This window comes from Grus americana, chromosome 8 (assembly GCF_028858705.1).
Source record: "Grus americana isolate bGruAme1 chromosome 8, bGruAme1.mat, whole genome shotgun sequence".
NCBI classification, from domain to species: Eukaryota; Metazoa; Chordata; class Aves; order Gruiformes; family Gruidae; genus Grus; species Grus americana.
In genome coordinates this window covers 24,119,858-24,141,485 of record NC_072859.1, presented here as the reverse complement: position 1 = coordinate 24,141,485, position 21,628 = coordinate 24,119,858, and the positions used below count along the sequence as shown (strand labels likewise).

Genomic DNA, 21,628 nt, shown 5'->3' with positions numbered 1-21,628 from the left:
GCTCTGTGACAGCTTTTCTCCAGCAACTTCATCCTCCCCCCTTACTCTGTCCCACCCTGAGGGAGCCTGGCTTGCTGCGGCTTTGCTGTGTTGGGATGCTCCCAGGGTTGCTCCCCTTCTGCTCCTTGCCCACTCTTGTCTCCTTGTAGCCCTTCCCTCTGGGAACCCTTTCTGGGCTCAGCTGCTGGAGCAGGGACGGAGGCACAGAGCCGCTGGCCTGGCTGCACCAACATCTGTTCCCTTTGGCAGTGGCTGTTGCTCCCGCGAGGCCACCAGCCCATAAGAAGCATTTGGGCAGAGCCAAGCTGGAGAGGCACCGTGCCACATCCATCGTTGTATCCCCCACTCCTGCGCTGGGTGACCCTACTGCGATGGCGCACAAAGCGATGACAGGAATGATCCTTGTATGTTCATCGTTGGGATTTGGTCTGGATTAGCGTCCGGGGATTGGCTGGGAAGGCGATGTGGCCACTGAGCTGTTTCCCTGCATTCTCTTCTCCTGGCACTTAGCATCTGAGAATGCGATGCCAGCAGTTGGATAGAGAAACTGTAAGTATTATTGCCACACTAGATCTTAATTTGCGCTTTCTAAAAGGTATCCTGGGGAGCAGAACCCAGTGATGGGCTCCCCAGTGTCCAGCCTGAGTGCCCTGCCTGAGGATCCAGACTCCCCCCAAAATCAAGACATGGGACAATGAGCCTTGGGGTCCTGTCTGGATCAGCCATGCAGTGCAAGCACGCTTCTGCCTCTGGGTGCTACAGCTGAGGGGGGGCAGGTTTGCATTAGATGCTGCAGATATACAACACATGCCAAAGGATGCCTACCAGAAGATACTATAAACCTCCACAGAAGCCAGCACAGCCTCCCACCCCAGCCATGTGGGCATCTGTCTACAGCAATACAAGCCAGGCTGGCAGTGCTCACTCACTAGCAGTCTTCACATATTGTAACTATACGCACTGGAGCGTCTGAGAAGATGGAAATAGATTAAATGCAACAAAGTAATCCCCAGCCCACCTCCAGGACCAGTCCTTGGGAAAGAGAAGGCTGCTCTGCCCAGCTTCCCAAGCAGAGCTTCCACGCAGTTCCTAAGGTGGTCCTTACCTGTACCCATCTATGAAGCTGGCGTTGATGTAATCGGAGCCCTCGACACCCCGAATGGGCTGCAGACAGACTCTCGTCAGCTCATATGGCATGATGTTCACGAGGCGGTTCTTGAATTTGTTGCATGGGAGGTTGGCACTGATGAAACGTGAGGTATGTGCTTTAGAGTTGGCCAGCAGCTGAAAGAGGAGGAGACATGTCAGACCCCTGCTGTGGATGCATCAGTCTGGGGGCAAAATGGCAGCAGGCAGGGCAGGCAGGAGTCCCTCTGGGCATGCAGCCACGCTCCCTCCTCTGATCAAGGGACAGCCACTGGGGACTAGGCCTTTCTGGACCACATGAAGGGCTCTGCCACCACGTTACGAGGAGGCTGCACCCAGCTGCTCCATTTCACACTAGATCAGTCTGTTTTTCAGTACTGTGACACTGCACACCTCGGTATGGCTTGGCCTCGCTGCTGGCTTTCGGTGCATGGCTCTAGGCTCTGCATTGACCCATTGGTGCAGCCCCAAAGCCACCCATAGAGGAGTGGAGACCCACAGCAGCTCTCTGACCCACAAAGGGCCAGGCCATGACGCTGTGTACCTCGCTGAACCAGGGACACACGCCTGGTGGTGTCAGGGAAGGAAAGCTTTCCATCTTCCAACAATGTCTTGCTATTTACTTCTCACCCCAGAAGAACCCAAGAAAAATGTGAGAATTGTGACAGTTTTAGGTAAAGAAGATCTATTTTGAGTTACAGTGAGGCATTTTATGGTTCTCTTTGAGCCCTGTAAACTGGAGCCATGGTAAATGTGTTACTTAGATCTGCTGGCAGAGACATTCAAACAGAAGTTCCTCTTATTTTTTTTTCCCCTTTTTCTTTTATTTTTTTTTTCCCCTTCCCCAAAAGACTCTCTCCAGCATCTCCAGAACTACCCTTCTCTCTGTGCGTGGCAGCTGGTCCCTGGCAGAGGCTCCCTGCAGAAGGACAGGGTTGCTCTTTGGGGAGTGATGCAGCCATGTGAGGCCCTCCTGCATCCTGCTCCGCAGGGTTTCCCATGCAGCGGTCACTTACTGTTCTAAAGAGACCCTTGTTGTTCTTAGAACAGAGTTGCTCGAGTCGAGTCTAATTCTGTGGCTGTCTGGAGGGGTTCCTCAGGGCAGGTGTCACCATGAGATACTAATGCAGCATGTTCTACTCTGCCAAGCCCAGGACACCAGCAGCTCTGGTGACCACGGGACGGAGCTGCTCAGCTTTCCCCAGGTTAAGCAGAAAGTCAGTATTTTGCCTCTCCTGCTCCTTTGTCATCTGGAGGGAATCCCCATGGTGAAGCCGTACTGCTGCAGTTCATTTCACAGCCTGCATGGTCTGCTGCGTCCCTGCATGAGCTATATTCCCCTGCACGACTTCACTGGACTAATCCACCTCATCTGAGAATATGGGTGCTTACCAGAGCTCACTTCCATCTCCAAGGCTGTAATAAATATCTGCAGTAGGCATTCACAGATACAGAGAGCAAAACGTGGGCTTGGCTTCTTAAAAACAGTGTGCCTTAAAACACTGCCTTCACCAATTTTAGACACTGAGGCTTGGTGTCGAGGTGGTTAAAAGATAACAGAGCTCAGCATTGAAGAAATGAGACTATAAATGTCTCACATATTTAAATTGGAGCTGTTTCCAGACAAGTTGTTCACAGTAACATCAATTATCACTAACACGATCTGCATCTGATTTCAGATGCAGCTCCCGCCGCACAGTGAACCTAGAGCAGAACGTGCTGCTGAGAACTGCGCATCCATCTGCCTTTTATATCCTCCCCAGAAGCTGCCAATCCAGGGGGGACCGTGGCCGACACAGGCTTTACAATTCAAATGTATTTTAAATCACTGCCTACCTGGTTTAGAAGCACACAAAAGAATAGCTGTCTGTAATGATCCATGGCTCTCCTCTCCCAGCTCCTGGACAAGCAGCTTGGTGGGGCTGTGTGAGCAGAGATAGGGCACCAGGGAAGGGGGGTTCCGGGGCTCTGTCACCTACCTTGAATTCCAGCTCCATTGCAGTAACGCTCTCGCCTGGTGGCACCTGGGTCAGCTTCTGGATGTGAGCAAAGAGGTTGCGTGCAGGCACCTCGGTATTGCCACACGTGGCTGCCTCCAGCAAGGCCTCGTGGATGAAGATGTACTGGTCCTCTGTCTGCACCATGTAGTTGCGCTGAGAGCGCATGCACGTCACGTGGCCATAGATGTCCACGGTCTTCTCATGCTTCATCCGCTCCAGCATGGCGTCAATGACAATGAAGCAACCAGTTCGGCCCACGCCGGCACTGCGGGAACAAAGCAGGTGGCCTGAGATGACACCGTCTCCTATAGACACCACACAAGCTCTACTCTTGCTTAAGAGAGCACCTGGAGCTAGAGCGCACAAAGGGGAGTAAAGGCTGCTCCCACACTGAAGGCTGATGAGCTGAGCCCCAAACAAGAGGTGACAGGAGGAGTGAGGGAGAGAGGCACAGGAGAATGTGGGGGCTACTCAGTCCTTCTGCTGTCCCCCTTTCTTTGATGGAGCGGAAAGGACATGGTGTCACCCTGCTGGTCCCTGCAGTGGCTGGCAGCACCTCCATGGGGGAAGGAGAAATGTGTTTAACAGCCAGGAGAGTGACAGTGTACGTGTGCATGGAGTCAGAAGACCTGAAGTCCAGGCTGGGCCTTGGCATCAGTGAAGCCCATAATTTCAAGCCTGCTTGTCCCCTAACCTGGGTCACTGTTTCCTAACCCATAAAATGAGGACAGCCAGCTCAAGAGGGGAAAGCAGAACGGCGAGGTCACACCTCTCTATGCTGAGCCCTTTGCTCGAGTGGTGGATGCCTCTCCATGTCTGTTAGAAAGGCAGTAGCAATCCCCAAACTGCTCACCCTGAGAACACCCTGAAAACAACAGACATGCTGTTATGACATGTAAACACAGGCAGAGATACGGAGCTAGACATTTCCTCATTTATGGTGCAAGTCAGATCCTTAACAGGGCTTTAATACAGCTTGTTTGTGTGTTAATTATACCCCACTCCTATCTGAAACAGAGCATGAAAGAAGAGCATTAAACACTGCTGGTAAGGCGTATGCTGGAAGAGCAATGATGGAGTGGTTTGTTCAGTAATAGTCCCCACTCGGCTGGTATAGATAAATCTTGCCTGGATAAGATGCTGAGCCTTAGTGGACTAATATTTTGCTTAAAGAGCTGCCTTTCTACCCTGCGAAAGAGTTCTACTGTAAATACTGTGTATGAATGTTTGTAGAGGTCACTGCATGTGTGTCTGTCAATGATGTGCCTCTCAAAGGGACCACGTACTTACGCTGGGCACAGATCTCTTCATTTTTAAATGGTACTTGCAGTTTTGTAAAAGTGTTTTCTGAGGCTCTCCATAGAGCAGTGCTGTTTAATCTGACAGGGCAGCAGCAACACAAATGTCACCACTGCATTACCACTCCTGGTTGCTGACCTGTAGCCAGCTCAAGCACGCAGTGCAGGTTATGGTACCCTGAAACCTTCCCTGCAGGAACAGGAGACCCCACTTTTATCAGGGCGAGCCAAAGCTCCTGCAGCCAAGAAGCACGTTTCCAGGTGCAGCTTCACAAACACGTAGTCCTACCTGCAATGGACAACCATGGGCCCAGCATCCGGTGGGTTACAAGCCTTGACCCGTCGCAGGAAAGCTAAGATCGGGGTTGGGTATTCTGGTACCCCATGATCAGGCCAAGCCATGAACTGGAACTGTCGCAGCTCTCGCTTCTCGCTGGAGCCATTCTGTTGAAGACAAAAAGGAGTTGTTTTGCGTGAGAACTGTCTCATCGTAGGATGGGAACCCACTGATGAGGTAACAAGGTACCCAGGGGCTGGGTAGCAACAGGTGTGTAATGCTGTGTGATCATGCATCTATCGGGCTTTTGCCACTGAAAATTTGGAGGCAAAATACAGGCTTCTTGCAAGGTTTCTGTACACATGGATGCTGTGTGGAAAGCCAACTGATACAGAAAGCAGAGCAGCTCTGTGGGAGTGGAGCAGACCGACAGAAAGGTGAAAGACTCCCTTCTGCACAGCACAGGGTCACTACCCGCATACTCACTGCTCATTCAGGGAAAAACGGGCACTAGGCGTGGAAGGGCCACAGCAGCCAGTTCCCTCCCTGCTCCTCTGCACACAGGTCTCTGTGGGATGGCTGATCAGCCCCGTGCCTGCACAGGCTGCCCTGCTCCTGTCAGGTGTGGCCGAGTGATCTATGCAGCAATGCAGTAGGACTGGCTGGGTGACTGCTGGGGGCCAGGTGCCTTCCTGGGGTGTGAGCCTGTCCCCATGGCACACTGCTGTGCTCCCTGCCAGCACGGCCCCGACTCAGTCACGCACGGAGGCAGCCCGCTGCAAAGCCTGTTTGCATTGCCATGACACGCTGCTGCTAGCACTGCCCCAAGGGATTTTCAAACACTAATGAGGTACGCAGCAGGCAGGAGAGAAGGGCATGCGCACACGTCAGCAAGGCCACTACATTTGCATTATTAGTGACAGGAGCGCTAAAAACTCACTGCTTCCCGTGTTGTCCTTCTAATGGGAGGACAACTGTTACATGTACACTCGCCAGAGGCGAGCACGGCCCCGCTCTGGGGCCCATCACAGGGTCTGTACGCATACAGGAGAGCAGCAGGTGTCCTGGCCAAAATCCAGTGGTGGCCAGATGCACAACCTGCAGCTGGTCTCCCACTGCAGCCCAGCTGTGAGAAACGGCCCATGTGTGGACTAGCCACAGGCTTGGCCAAGCCAGGCATGGTTGGTGGCCTCTACCTGTGGGCTTGGCAGCATCCCACAGCATCGGGCAGCGGTGGAAGTGCCCCACCATGGCACATACCTTGTACAATGCAAAGGTGCGGACAGTGTAGGTTGCCAGCTCAACTGTGTCCAGCAGTGTCACCTGGATCATCCCATAGGTTTCCGTACCCCGGCTCGGCCAGTACTGGTCACACTTTACCTATGGGGAAGAGAGGAGAAAGGGCCAGTGCTTGGCTGCTCACTGGGGCATTCGGGATGAGGAATAGGGCTGTGCCCTCCAAAGGGTAAAGACAGAAAAGAGTCACTGTGGGGGGGTCCCAAACACCCAGATTTCCTTCTCTCCGAGTGTCCCAATCCCCAGCAGAGAGGCAGCACACTCTAGGCTCCTTTTCACAAGATTCACATTCAAAGAGGGGATTTTTTTTGTGCCTGCCATAATTTTTCTTCTCTACCTCCTGTTTGGGAAGATGGGGGTCTTTGGGGCTGTGCTTGCAGCATCCCCCTGCCTGAGCAACGCCTGGATGGAGAGAAGGTTGGCAGCTGTGGGTTGGTGGGAGGAGAGCTGGTGGACCAGGACAGGGGAAGCGGTGGTTTCTCTGGGGAAGGCTTTGCACGAAAGGCAGCCAAGGTGAGGAAGACGCAGCCTGTATCCCCACCAGCTCCCTGCTCTTCCAGCCCAAGGTCCTCAACCCACAGCACTGAGTTGAGACAGGACACAGCTCTGGGTCCATTATAGTGGAGGACACAACAGGTGCTACTTTCCTCCTGTAGCATCCCTAGTCCCCGGGGTATTCCTGCCACCATGAGCCCCAAACAGCAAGCCACTCTGGTGAAAGACAGGACACAGCCCATGCCAGGGCTCCAGCCCGGATGCCATGTCCATGGGGCTGACCCTGCCACCCTTTCTGCATTGCCGCGGGCTGGAGCGTATTGAGCATCTGCGAGACGCCAGCCTGCCCTTCTGGCAGGTGGTGCCTCCCTGGAAATCTACATCTCCCAGGTGTTTCAAGAACTGCTCCGCAGCAAGGCACAGATGCCAGCTCAGACACAAACACAACTTGTTCTCCATCTGCAAGAAGACACAGACTGTGGCCAAACCATCCCTTCAACCCCTTCCTGCAGGCAGCACTGTTGCATCACTAAAACACCACTACTCCCTAGAGACCCCTGCCTGCAGCATCCTTTTCTCTGCCTCCCAACCCCACAGTCAGAACACTCTGAGCTACTGGTCACGGCTCCTGCTGCAAGCCCACTTGGCAGAAAGCCCTAACACATCCCCAGGGCCCCATCCCTCTGCCCCCTTGTCTCCCTGTGCATCCCTCCCTGCTCACCTGATGATGTCCTCCTCCTCCTCCTATTCACATCTCAGCATTTGCAAACTACTCCTCCAGTTTTGTTCTCTCCAGCCCTGAGCTCTGTATTTAATTTGGCGCCCTGAGCATCCCTATTTCATCTGGCACCTGGCTCCCCCGCCCCGCAGAGCCTGGCTGACAGGAGGAAGACTTCATTCCCACCCATGTGCACTGCACCGAAAATGGTTTCCCGCCCTAGGAGAGAGGAGTGAATGGAAGATCATCTGTGCTTGTCAAGGAATAGTAAACTTAATTATTAGCCGAGCGTGTTTACAGGGGAATGTGTGGGAAGGGAAACAACAGGCTTAATTAGAAATCAATGAAGTTCTGCCTTTTAATTGAAGGCACTTTAAGCAGGGTGGGACTTGTAGAGAGCTAAGAGCCCTCATCCTGTACTCTGGCTGCTGGAGTGCGGCAACCTGGGGTCAGAGGGATGGATCTCTCCCCGCTTTTTTTGGCGTCTTCCCTCAGTAAGTCCTGGCACAAGTGCCTCGAGCAAGGCTGCCTGATGGGGTACTGCGGGCACCTGCACACCCAGAGCAGCTCCGCTGCCTCCTGGCCAGGGTCTCTGGCCCTTCAGGCTGCTGTGCTGCCTTGGATCTGTGCTTGCAGCATGGCAGGGCCTGCACAAATCTTAGAATATTTCTCTTCCTTCCTTGGCACAGAGCAGCCCGTTATTTTACACTGACTAGCTGCAGAGCGAACGACTCAAAGGTCACAAACCTTATTTCACAGCTAAACCGATCCCATCCTCACAAGCGGGTGGCAGCTGCATCTCTGGCCACCCGAGTCTGTCTCACCTGGCTTGGGGATGATGTGACCCCTCTCTAAAGGAGGAGAGGGGAGGGCAGAATGGCATCCTGCAAACGCTGGGGACAGCCACTTGCCCTGTTTGCAGGGGAGCAGCACAGCATGGCCTGGGCCTGGGCCCGCACCTTGGGGACAGCGGTCCCCTCCTGCCACCCACGTGCTACGGGGCCGTGTGTGCTTGAGCACAAAACAAACTTCAGAGGAGTTCCCTGTGCAGGATAATAGCAGCGCCTGGGCTGGTAATTGAAAATTATTTATTCATGACCAGATAAGAGTCAGTCACATTTTCTGCCAAATTTACCCATAATGTTTATGCCCCATTTTCAAGCTCTGTAAATTTTATGCTGAAGCCGATGCACTGTGGCACTAAAGCAGATAAGAGATGTTTTCTTCTGGCAGTGCTTGCTTCTGATTAACTTAAGGAGCACAGTAATGTCCTGAACAGCCATTTACTGCAGCTTTGCTGAGTGGTTCCTGTCCCTCCCCTTTGATGCCCTGTGCCCAAGAGCAGCCGGGCACCTCTCCTCAGCTCGAGAGCTGTGCTCTCTTCCCAGCCCTGCTTGCAAGCTCCAGATGGCATCGCTGCCAGCGAGAGGGCTGGAGAAGGACATGGCTGCCAGGCCCCTCTTCCCCAGAGCCCTTAAGCACCGGCCTCTTCGCACCCCTGCCCGGGGACATGAAGTGCCAGGGGAGATCACGCCCCAGGGATGGCTGCTTGGTGCTCCAGGCTGGGACAGAACGAGCCACAGTGCTGCTCTGGGAGACCTCACTCTGCCGGGCTCTTGGGGATAGCCCAGGGTAGGAGAAATCCTGCTTTAATATCTCTCTCGTGCAACACAGCCCGGCTGGGACACGCCACACTTGCAGCTTTGGGAAAGCTAATCTACAATGTGTGTTTCTGAACTGCCACCAAATGATTCTAAAACTGATTGTAAAGCTTTGAAGGCAGCTAAATTGCACAATCCAGCCATTTCTATCCTTTATGTGCCTCTCGCTTTGTGAAAACATGAAAAAGGGAGGATGATTTGGACCATCAAGCCAGCTGAAATTGCAGACCATAAAAGCTGATGCTCTTTAAAGATTTTTTTCCCCCTGCAGCTCAGGAGCCCTTTAAAGCAGTGTCACCCCTACAGGGCTGCAAAGCTGCTGCTGGTCCCGGTCGGCTTATCTACACACAGCACTGCTGAGGGGGACTTGGGGAAATCGCTTGGGAAGGTGGCAGAGCCTGCTCTGTGCTGGGCATCTGCCCACCCCAGGCTCTGCCGCGAGAGAGACGGTCCTGTGCCTGTGCCGAGGCCCCTGGGCAAGGGGACTTTCAAGCAAGGTTGCCCGTGGGTAACAGTGTGACACCATGTGACTGCCTGGAGCAGTGTTGTCCCACAGCAGTGTGAACATCAGCAGGCAGCAATGCTGCAGGGACCCAAGGGGTTGCTTCAGATGAGGTCTGAAGGCTCTGGAGTGAAGTCAACTGTAAAACAGTGACTCATGCTGAAAGCTGGGAGCAATGGGCAGTGACCGGGATCTTCTTTGGTGCCAAAAAGGTGTGCTCCTGAGTGAACTTTAGCCATCACCAAAGGGGCATGAGGAAAGGCAGAGCAGGAAGGTGGCTGAAGGCCATCCTGCCTTGGAAGATGCTGGAGAAGCCAACAAAAAACTCACGAGAAAATCATTTCCTGCAAGTTCATATCCCAGCTCCCCGCCAAGGCCCTCCTGTGAGTGGGTGCCCTGAGGCACCTACAGGGTCCAGCAAACACATCCAGGGAAGCTCTTGCTGTGCAGGGCTGGTTCAACTGGTGGCTGGGCTTCCCTGCTGCCTCCCCTGGCAACCTGCCCCTCCAGCAGTGCCTGAGAAAACTGCTTGTGGCTCATTAGTGCTGAGGACATGCCAAAAAGCCACCAGGGCATGGGCAGGCGGTGTTGGGGAGCAAATGCTGGGGTCTGGGTCCAGTCGGGTCAGCCTAGAGCCCCTGGGCAGCGCGCCTGGTCAGGCAGGCTGCCTGCAGCTTCTGCGAGGGCTCTGGTCACCCCCTGCCCATGACCGGGATTCACAGTGCCTGTCCCGTCACCAAAAGCCTGACCACATGCACTGTGTTTTGGACAGAAACCAACACTGCAGAAGGTAATTGTAGGATGAGATGACAGGGAGCGTGGTCGGGGGAGATAACGCACAGCCCAGCAGCACAGGCATCTCAGGCAAAGACAAGTGCCTTTAGGGTTAAAGGAAACCCGTTATCTTTGAGAAACACGCATCTTGGAGTGCCTTCCCACAACTAAGCAGCCCAGAAGTTGAGAGAGTGAGGACTCTGGGCACAGATTTACTTGGCAACCTAAAAGGGCTTTTCCTTGTACTTCAAATATACGCTCCATCACCTAAATGTGAAGGCACAAACCAGACCCCACATAACCCCCAGCTGCAGAGAGCAGCTGGTCAGCAGTTTCTGATCTTATTTAGCCCAGATGCCCAGCCCTGAGCCGCAGGATGGGTCAGGTTAATTTACCCCGTTGGGGCTGGGGTGGGCGATGGCGGCCATTGGGCAGAGGCAGGGCTGTGCAGTGGGGAGCACAGTGCAAAGCTGGGGTTGGATCTCTAGAGGCAGCTCGTCTCCAAGGAACACTATTTTTCCCTGCAGGCTGTAGGGCATTTGTAGAGCCGGGGAAGCCCATGAACAAAGCCTATTTTTGTACATGCAGGAAAAGCAGATCTGTTTTGCTATGGTGATCGGTTGTTCCAGCTGCTTCCTCCCAGCCAGCGTGGGCTAGGACACCCCTGTGAGCATTTCGGTGCTAAAGCTTTGAAACAGAGGGAGAGCATGTGGGCAAAAGTTTTAACTAAACCCAAACTTGACAGTTTTTGCTTCTCAAGAATAAGCTTATTGGGCTAAAAATAACCAGTGCTTCACAGCTTGAGAATACAGCCCCTTCTCCTGCCGTTGGCATGGCAACACTAAAATATTCCGCAAGCACAAATGCTCACCACTAAAATTTTACTTTTAGGAACAAACTGAAGCATGAGAGGCAGAAGCTGCCTCCTGCTTGGGTAGGCTTTGCCCAACGGGTGTGTCTGGGTACAGGAGTGCTTTGGTCACAGCTTACAAACTCCTGCTTCAGGGGCTGAGTAAGAACCTCTGTCATGAGACACCATAGCATCATCCGCAGCGAGGGCTCCTGCTCCTTCCTCTCCACCTTGCGCCTTCCCCACGGTTTGCAGGCAGATTTGCATTTATTACATCAGAATATCTAATCTTGGCAGTATGAGCCGATCGTTTATACTTGTTGTCATTGGACAAGGCAAAAATTAGTCTTGTTATTGCAATGAGACCCTGTCAGCCATTCTCCTGCATTGCCAGAGATGCCAGAGCCCTGTCAGGCTGCAGGATGCTGCTGATACCACCTACCCACTGCAGCTTCTCAGCTTCTGGGACGCAGCCCCCAGGCTTTCAGGGACTGTCAACACTCCCCATCTCAGAGCTTTCCTTTCTCCCTTTGTCTTGAGTGATATGGGCAGGGAAAGGACGGGTGTGCACGCAGACACGCAGGCAAGGCAGAGGCTAACCAGTAGCACAGTGACAGGAGGTTTTGCCACCCCACAGGGATGAGCTTACAAGGCACTTGCTGCTGGGGTGCCTGCAGCAGTGAGACACACCACTGGACCAGCCTCTCCCTGGATGCCCTTATGCTGAGAAGCGTTCCCATCCCTCTCTCATGCCCTGCCATCAGCTCCAGAAAAAAGAAAGCACACACTGTACCCTGGACTTCTCCTCCAGCCTGGTCATCATGACTATAGTTGCTGTTCTCTGTTCCCACACCATCCTCCAGAAGTCGCTGAGGGTTTCTGGCAGAGGTCCTTGTGTGGCAATGTAGGCGTTCTGCTTCCGATACCCATCAATGTAATTGGCATTGATGTAATCACTGCCTGGGACCCCTGCAGAGAAAGAGGGTGAAGCGTTAATGCAGGGGCAGCCCACGGCCCTATGCCTATCGCTCTGCAGGGCCTCGCAGGCAGGGGAAGAGGCTGGCATGTTCACAAGGCTCTTGACAAGTCTCCTTTACAGGGTGATGCCAGAATCTCTCCTAGGGATCCTGCAAAGGACAGGGATGGTGCCTGAACAAAGAAGAACCCTTTGTAACTCCCACATTAATGCAACAAGCAGGCAGCACCAAAGCAGAGAGACAGCTGCCACCCGCACACAAAGGGAAATTCATAGGCAGGAATATTAAGGAGCTCCATTTGGCCCCAAGCAACTGATTGAAATAATTGTCATAAATTCACCAGCTATTTGTTATGGTCCTACAGCACCTTTTTAAAATGAGGCTGCTTCATTAGCTTGTCTCTGTAAGCAGCAGATGTCAGGCAAGGATGTCCTCCCATCCCTCCTGCAGGGACAAGTACCCCAGAGGAGCCAGAGACCTTCCTCCCGCCACCACTGAAACCCTCCTCAGTGTAATTCCCCCTCTGCTGCCTACTGGCAGAGGCTGCTCCAGCTCCCACTCTGCCTCCACCCCAGTAAGGAAAGGACTTTCTTGTAAAGGCTTTTAAAATGCAAACACACAGTTACTAAAATAAATGTGGCAAAGCAGAGGCCTGGGGCTGTGTTTCCAAACCCTGCTCAGCATGGGCTGCCCAGGCTGCAGGGAGGGAAAGCAGCAGGAATCTCCTCATCTCCCAAGGACAGTGCATCTGCATTTCATTAGAGGAAGGCAATAAAGCTGGAGGTCTCCCCCTCACCCTTTTGTCCTGGGGAATTTTCTACAGGTCCCAGCAGCCTCCAGCAGAAACAAAGTGCTGGCAGCTCTGGGGAAGCAGCAGCAGCTGGAGTGCAGCGCCCGGCTCCCTTGGCATGGGCGGCAGGGACCTGGCAGAGTGCTTCGGAACGGTTCCCAGGAAGACACAGACACTACTTAACAGCAACTGAGTCAGGCTGGAAAGCAGGGATTCCCCCATGTGCTCACCTCACAGCTGTCTAACAGGGTTTGCCCATGATCAGGGATGCCAGGGCTTCACAAAGCTGCTGCTGCTAACAGGCCTTGCTGTGAGGGACCATTGGATCCCCCTCCTTCTCCCCCAGAGGATGAGTGGTGCATTAGCATTAGAAAAGACTCCTCCATCCCAAGAAAAAGGACCTAGTGACTGCAGGGCCGCCTGGAAGCAAAGCCAGGCCCCAGTCTCTTCCCCAAGCAGGGGTGCATTGAATTAGCTGCATCTTCCTCATCCCCCATGAGTGGGCTCCGTTCTGGTGTGCAGAAGTGGGTGCTGATTTATAGACCAGTGGGAATGGGTGAGCCTGGGCTTCGGTACCTGGGCTCCAGCTTCTATGCATGCAAGAAGACTGCAGAGCAGGCACTAAACCCACATATTAGCCTAGCCTCCAGAGATGTGGAGCTGGTTCTTGGAGCTATAGGGGTCAGTGCTATGAACACTAGGGCCCAATGCTTCTCCCATGGAGTGCAGGGATGTGTGGAGTCTGATGTCCCATCCATGGAGTGCAGGGATGTGTGGAGTCTGATGTCCCATCTCTGCTGGCACCAGCAGTCGCAAGCAGCAACCAGATGGGGCACACTGCTCTGAGGTCACTGGGAAAGCAGGGGTGGCTCTGCAGAGCCCTTCCTCTCTTCTTGCCAGCCAGAACACACCTTTGCTCATGCCGACGCTAGACGTGTTTCTTGCTGTTTGCCCCTGCTTGACTAAGAACAGGGAGAGAGATGGTCTCCTGCTACAGCCAGGTTCAGCTGTTTGCTGGGGTGCCCACTCTGAGCTCACTCTTACCATCGATGGAGGTCAGGATGACACGTGAGTGGTCATAGGCGATCACATTTGCATAGCGGTTTTTCGGTTTATTCACTTCCAGGTTGGAGTTCTCCCAGGTGAACTGCTGCCCTGGATCAATGGACTGTGGAGAGAAAGAGACGGAGGGAGTCAGGAGCGGTTACAGCACAGCGGGACGCTGCAGCACACGTGTGTTTCAGTCAGGAAATCAGCATCTCCCCACACACCTCTCCCCAGGCCAGACGCAGCTTCCCTGGGTATCCCTAGCAGCAGTGTCAAGCCAGACCACACCGAAACCCAGTCCCCAGTGGGACCTGCCTCCTGTGACCTGCAGGCAAAGCAGCCCCTCGCTAGGGCAGCCTGCTGCAGATGAGCCTTCACCTCCACTCTCACTGTGCGCTCATCCTTTCCTCTGGAGCAACCCATCAGCACAAATTTGGTCTTATGCCAGGACTCCACAGAGACCTGACTGCGCAGTTCTTGACCTAGTGGTTTTATTAGCTGTTGAACTGCAATCTCCTGAAATATAGCAAGCCCTGGGTGTCTTGTGCCCCAGGAGCTTTGGGTATTAGTGTCCTGCAAGACAGCCTAGGAGCTTTTGCCAAGGAAAAGTCATGAAAATTGATAGGTTACTATCCACTGCTCCAGCTACTTATGCAATGTAAACATCTCTCGTTTGAGTTAATAGAGTGACAAGGAACTATAAACCTGGAGAAGAGACGTGGTTATAAATCTTGGCCAAAGGCCCACATGCTAAGCAACTGCCTGAAAAGGACACGTCCTGATCCCACCTGCGTCCTGGCCGCGCACACCCAATGCCTCTCCCATGAGCCATGTGCTCACGCACGTGGTGCAGGGCTCCTCCGTGGCCAGGCAGCCCCTTCCCAAAGCCGTTCCTGTTGTCTTTGTCCATGCACAAAACAAGGGGGAAAAGGACCATCCCCAAAGCACCCGTCTGAGATGGGATGGCTTCTTTGGCTGAGAGACATGTGAGGCACCTAGATAAGACAGCTGCCTCGTGCAGGGACTTGGTCTGCACATGCAGCCCTGGGCAAGCCCGGGGCAGGCAGCTACAGCAGAAATCAGTCATCCCAGGAAACCCCCTCCCCCCGAAGTTACCAGCACAGTCAAAGAATTCTTAAAATCATGCTCCAGCTCAGGGTTCCTGAAGCTTCACTGGCCCACAGGCAAAAGTATTGAGCAAACAGGCCAGGGGAAGCACCACATGTCATTCTCTCTGCAGGCATCTGCATTCATCGCTTGGCGGAGAGCCATGTCAGAAGGTTTCTCAGGCAGTAAAATGCCCGTTAGTCTGTCAGCTCTAGCTCAGCTGTGAGCAAAAGACTTAGCCAGGAAGCACCACTCCCTCACCGGGCTGACCTGGACAGCCCTCATGGTCCCCCTGCTCAGCCCCATCAACCACTGTTTGTGCACAAGGTGACGCCCATCGCTGTCCCCTACTCCCCTGCGCCGCTGAGCAGGCACTGCCCAAGCAGCCAGCAGCGGGTGCAGGTACCCAGCTCGGGTATGGCCTAAGGGCTTTGCGGCGCACGCAGGGCACGAGCCAGCGCTGTGCCAGGCGGCGGTTGCCCGTCCCCACGTGTGGCCCACGCCACCAGCCCTCCCTGCAGCAGTAGGCTGCCTGCAGGCAGAGGGGCCAGCGCTGACGAAAACGCGCAGGAGGATGTGACATCACAGCGATGCTAATAGGTAGTTTGGGAAATGTAGGATGTAAATAGACATTTCCTACAGAAAACCTGTAATTTTCTATTATCAGTGTAATAAGCAGGCAGCAGCAGTGCTCAGAAGCGCTGCAGCAGGGAGTGGAGACCGCAAGCACCGCTTCTGGCTGGAAACCCGCAGGCCTGGCTGCCACAGTCCCTGCACACTCTGTCTGGGTACAGAGATGTCCCAGTGCGGGTCACGGCTCTCTGGGGCACTTGGTTTTGTTCATGCACCTATATTTTGTTTTCAGGATAGGCTGCTCACTGAATTGGCTCTTTGGATGCTCCCCTCCCTCAGCTGTGTGGCAGGGATGACTGCTGCCCACCTAATGATGGGGCTGAACTGGAGAAGGGCAATAGAAATAAATGATCAAAGGCATGAAAAAGAGGAACAAAATGTGCAAGGACTTTTATGTTTGGAGTAGAGATGAGTGAGAGGGTTTTTGATACCAGTCTAGTCAACTCGGAGCACACTGAAGGAGAAGTACAAAGACAAACTAAGGAGGAACATCCACCAATGCCTATTAAAGACATAAATAACACTTCTTTTTGAAAAAGGTGGCCTTAGTCTGCACAGACAGCCCAGGCAGAGAGCGGGCTAGCTAGCAGTGGAGCTGAGACCAGCCCTGAAGATATGAGTGAGCATTTTCTTGCTGCTGAGGAGCGTCACAAGAAAACATCAGCTCTGCTTGCACCCTGTGAACACTTGCTCAGCGCTAGGCACAGGTGGGTGCTGGAGCAAGTCCCCCCTCTGCAGAGGAGGCAGGGAGAGCTCAGTGCAGTTATTCATGCTCGATCTATGCTGCAAATCACTGCCAAAAGGCTGCAGCGCTGCTCAAGTTGTGGGGTGCAGCGTGCTTTGCACAGCAAGTCTGTGTCCTGCAGCAGTGGTGGAAAGGGTTATTTCCTGGGGGAGACAAGGCTGCCAAGAGCCCCCAGAACCGAGGAGGAGCATCAAGGTGTTGCCATTAGGGTTAATTGCTTTGATGTGCAACGAGGATGTGCAGAAATGGTCTAATCATCATCAGCCTCTTAAGAGGGCAAACAGGTGAGAAAGTCAGAAGTAATACAGCACCTGAGTGCAAAGAGGCTCTAATTAAATACTCCTGCAAATTAGTGACTCATTTAGAAGTAAAATGATTTAATTTAAACTCTGGTGATGAATTAATGTACACCTGTTCCCCCCTTTAAGGCAAACAAATGAGTAAATAAACGGGATGATGATGGGCTGCTTGGAGAGCAGTTGAAGCCCTTACATGGAGTGGTGGTTGGCAGGTCTTGCCCCATCTCCGAATGATGCTCTGCAGCCCCTGACTACGGCAGCATTGCCTTGTCTCCCCACCTTGTTTTACAACTGCCTGGCCCTGGGACTCTGCTCTTGTTCCTTTCTGGGGCTCATGGGAATCACTGCTTCGTCCCAAAACTTGATCAGAGTAACACTTTCAATTCATTTTTCCTAGAAAGCAGAAGGGCTGGGAAATTGGAAGGAAATGAGCCAGGAACAAACTTAAAAGCACCATGACTTTTAGTTTTGCTTTGCTTTAAAGTGACAGGGGAGATGTTGTAAGACAGCAAGTGCAAATTAAGAAAAAGCCCAATTAGTAAAACTCCTCCTTCCCAGCATGGAAGTGTAAGAGGCAATCTCTCCAAAGTAGCTCAGGGATCCCTGCTGCTACTGCCATCAACATAAAGACAGAGCCAGACCATTGAAACGGGATTGGAAAAAGGCTCTTTCCTCGACAGACTTGAGAGCACTTTACAAATGCCTTGAAAACATCCCTGGGTGTCAGTCTGTCTCTCAGATATGGTCCACCTTGGGCTTGCTGCTCCCCTTCCTCTGCAGCTCCAAAATCCCCCCGCAGGCAGAGTCCCTGCTGCTGCCTCCGCTGCTGGTAGGCACGGGCAGCCCTGGCAGGCAGATCTCTGGGGCAGTACGGCAGCTCGGCTGGCCCTGGCTGAGGCAGCCAAGAACTGGGTGGCCACGGCCCTGTGTTGCTCAGCAGCCCAGGCGGCTGCACAAGGGCATGGGGAGGGGAAGGTGCTCGGGCTGCAAGTGCTTCCCGGCCTCCTGTGAAATCAACCACATTAGTGCAGGCATTGACCACTGTCAATCTGCGCTGCGTCTCAAATGAGGACATAATGCGCTCCTGAATCAATCGCTGGCAGTGCTTCAGCCTTATTATTCTTATTACCGGAACGTGAGTGCTGCATTCCTGCCAGGCAACTTCCCGATTAGCCCACTAAACCCACAAGACGCGGCTCCCTGGGTGCTATCCGCACCCCGGGTCCAGCACCTCCTGGGCCCCAGGGACCCAAGCACCTCTTCTGCTGCCTAAGCTGCCTTGCCAGGGGTGCAGGCACGGGAGATGCAACCTCCTTGGTGGCTTTAAGGGAAATGCAAGTGAACACAGGGTTTGGGCAGGCCAGCAGTATTTCTCTCCATACAAAACTGTGCGGAAGGGGCTGCAGCCTCCCCACAGCGCTGGGAAGCAGGAGCATAATCAAATCTCATGCCTAACCTAAAGATTATCAAGGACTAACGTGCCGGGCAGAGGAACACTGCCTGGCTCTCATCACCTCCAGCCTGCTCTGCTCCCAGGGGCTGTTCACTGGAGGGACATGCCGAAGGGACTGGGCATGAGAGGCAATGGCCACAGGTTGCAGTTTGGAAATAAGGAAAAAATTTTCCGCGGGGAACGTGGTGCAGGATCTAGCCCAGAAATGGCAGCGGAAACCAGCTCTGGTTGGAGCCAGTCTGTCTCGTGTTTGCCAACAGCAACAAAGGGGACAGCGGCGCCTGGCTTACTGGATCCCACAGCGAAAGTGCGAGATGCGGTGTGGGTGTGTGCACGCTTGTTTGTACCAGTGCGGGTACCCCCCATCCGAGGGCAGGATCCTGCCCCATGTCCACAGCCTGCAGCATGGGAAGATGGCCCACAGGAGGAGCTCCAACACAGCTGCAGCACCCACCACAGCCCGCAGATAAATAATTAAGGGGCTCAGCCTCCATTCTACTTATTTAATTCCATTAATCCCACACTGTAAATTCACTGTAGCTCTCACTGTACACTAAAAATGAAATACTCTCCTGGTGTGGCCGGGCCAGGAGCTGCTGCCAGACCCCTGCATTCCGCTCCCCCCAGCTCTGCCGCATCCCCGGCAGAGCATGGGGGGGCTGTGCTGCACCCCACGCCAGAGCAGCAGGCAGCAGAGCTAACTGTGCCTGCAGCCGGCTCAGCTCCCAGCAGTCTCCTGTCACACCAGGGGTACCAGCATGTCCAGCTGGGATTGCTCCCTGCCCGTCGGGGGTGAGGGCTAACCCGCAGCTCGGAAACCTGCTATTGCTGCAGCCAGCACACAGCTCACTCCATGCTGACTTCGTTGCACAGGCTACTCAGCCATGTGGGCTGGCAAACTGGTGTAAGCAATAGTATTTGTTCTCTGACCTGCGGGAATGAAGGCCAGATGGCTCGGAGAAATCTCTGCCACCCTCCTTGCTCTATTCCCAGGTGTGTGGGGAGGTGCTGACAGGTCTTGTTTTGTGTCACCTAGGTCTAGGTTACCATGCTATCACTTGCACAACCAAGGCAAGCACCAGACTGATGGCTCTGGGCAGCTGGCCTCAGTGAATAAAGGTGTCATTAAATATTCACTCTCTGCCTGGGGTGCCACTGCTCCTGGAACGTGAGCCATCTATAAACAGTCCTGCACCCCACGGAGATGTGAGGCTGCTAGGCTGCTCTGCAAAAACACTTAAAATGCAACAATTCCAAAGCACAACCAAACAGCAAATGGGCCTTGGGGGTTCATCTGTGATGCCTTTGTCCCCCAGCTCTCCCTGCTCAGCTGTGATATGCCCAGCCTGGCAGCACTATCGTGCCATAGGGACACAGGGTCAGGGCCTCCATCTTTCCAAGTGCTGGGTCACCACTCAGCTCTGCATAGGTGTGGGGCTCACACAGTCCCAGGGTGAGAGCTGGGACTGTATCATCACTTAATGACTGCAATTGCACAGAATTTGGTGAGCTGTGGTTCCTGTGACAAGAAGCTCAAGCTCCCGCAGGGGCTGCACAGCCTGCTCCTCTCCCACCTCCGCTGCTTCCACACCCACTCTGCAGATTCCCTTACTCAGCAGCACATGCCGTGCCCATCCTGCCCTCCAGCCCTCCCACCACAGGCCCAAAGGGAGCTGTTGCTGTGCCAAACCAGGACAAGAGCAGACCCATCGCCACAGCAAACCTGCACAGGCAGCTGCCGTTCTCTGCAAACTCAGTCCAGGATTTTTCTCATTGGCATCTCAAATGGGAAATGACTGTACTGATCCCCATACGCCAACAAAGGGCAACCACTTCTGCTTTGGGGTCTATCCTAATATCAAACACCGTATGAGCCTGTCATGTTCAGTAATTTCTAGCTGATGAGCAGTAAAACACAGCAGAATCCAAGGGAAAAAAAATTACATGCAACAATCAGCTACTTAATAGCTGCTTCAACATGAAAAGTACAACTGATTGGTGCTCTCAACCAGCCATGATATTCTAAAGAAAGAGAAATGAGAAGAGAGAGGCTCGTGAAAACAGCTAAGAGAATTTACTTAATGCTCATTTTTTCTGAAACAGTTCCCACAGCTCAGTATTACGCTGCAGGCTCCAACCGGCGCAGGCCTAGTGCGGGGACGGGAGTGCAGATGCTGGATCCTGCTGAATCCCCACCACACAGCAGAGGCACAGGCTGCCTGCAGCGCAGTGGACAGCTCTGCTTAACATTTCAGCTGGACTTATATCAAAAAGCCCAAGGCACACAGATATGACTGCATACCTTGGCATCACTGGCAGGACATACATGAACACACAGGTAATTGCAAGGGAAGCACATTATTTCTCCAAACATCTCCCAAGTTGCGATGTAATGCTGTAGCTGGTGAAAGCTCAGCTTCTTTCTGGTCCAGAGAGCAGTATGCAGAGGGACAGCAAAGCCCTCCACTTGGCATCCTGAAGCAAAAAGGAGCTCTGCGCCTTCCTCAGATGCACACAGCACACCCTTTGAACTAGCTGGAATTCGTCCCTTACCTTCTCAGCACAGAGATCTGCTTTCCCTTTCCTGGCATATATAATCCTACCTCGTGGGCAAATGTTCTGATCTCATCTCATAAATCAGTGTAGGTATGCTGCAGGAAGGGGAGGCCACAGGCACAGGCAGATAACAATTCAAACAGAAGTGATAACACATGCAAAGGACACTTTCCAAATTTATTCCCTCTTTAATACCAGCGGGGGGTTTATTTACAAGTCCCCTGCAGCTCAAGAGGGTCCTGCATGTAAGCACAGGAAAACATATATCCTGCCACTGCTGATCTCATGGCTGCAAAGGAACTTTCCCCGACTTTTACAAGTTTTCAACCTAATCATCCAGCCTAGAGAGTGGAGAGAAAGGCAAGGCAGTCCTTGTGCAGGTCTGCCCCTTCCCCTCCACATGTGCACCCCCTCGGCAAGTTGTCCTCAGAGGAGGATGGGGATAGAGGGGGTCAGGCTGCGAGAGGCGCAGCGCAGGATGGGGGCAGTTCACCAAACGCCCAGCACCTGCCTCAGTGTGAGCAAAGGCAGCATCGGCAGAGGGTGCAGACAGTACCTATCCAGGGGCTCCACAAGAGATGTGGAGGAGCACGGGAGTGTGATTTGGCAGTGCTGGGGAGTTTGCAGCTCAGGATTGCAGGGCACAGGCAGAGAGCTCCATTCAGGGAGGGGAGCTGGGACTGCTCCAGGGCAGAGGGACATTAGCGGAGTTTCTGGTAGCAGAGGTGCTGAATGGCACAGGCTAAAGCCACCACAGTTCAGCAGTGTGCAGGGGAGACTAGGTTGGGAAGGCAGGAATGAAAATCCAAATGCCTGTTCACCAGCAGCGGAGGATGGCGCAGAAAGCAAAGCTTTGAATGCAGATGGAAGTGAAGGGCCACGGGATGCTGCGGACTCAAAATACCTCAGCCAACCTGCATGGAGGGCAGCCCTCGTGGAGCAAAGCAACAAAGTAAACAGTGACAGCCCAGGCGGGTAGACACGAGCTTCCATTCACTCCTAAG

At 53.5% G+C, this 21,628-nt stretch overlaps 1 protein-coding gene across 22 annotated transcripts in view; it reads right to left on the bottom strand.

The window, feature by feature from the left end:
* PTPRF (protein tyrosine phosphatase receptor type F) overlaps window positions 1–21,628 on the bottom strand; it is a 388,339-nt gene that overhangs the window by 4,984 nt on the left and 361,727 nt on the right. For all 22 annotated transcript variants that reach the window (XM_054833252.1, XM_054833259.1, XM_054833256.1 and 19 more), the window contains 6 exons: window positions 13,829–13,952; window positions 11,811–11,986; window positions 5,982–6,101; window positions 4,734–4,888; window positions 3,126–3,411; window positions 1,106–1,284 (listed from right to left, as the gene is read on the bottom strand). In XM_054833252.1, the coding sequence (XP_054689227.1) occupies window positions 1,106–1,284; window positions 3,126–3,411; window positions 4,734–4,888; window positions 5,982–6,101; window positions 11,811–11,986; window positions 13,829–13,952 (1,040 nt within the window). The remainder of the gene's footprint in view (window positions 1–1,105; window positions 1,285–3,125; window positions 3,412–4,733; window positions 4,889–5,981; window positions 6,102–11,810; window positions 11,987–13,828; window positions 13,953–21,628) is intronic.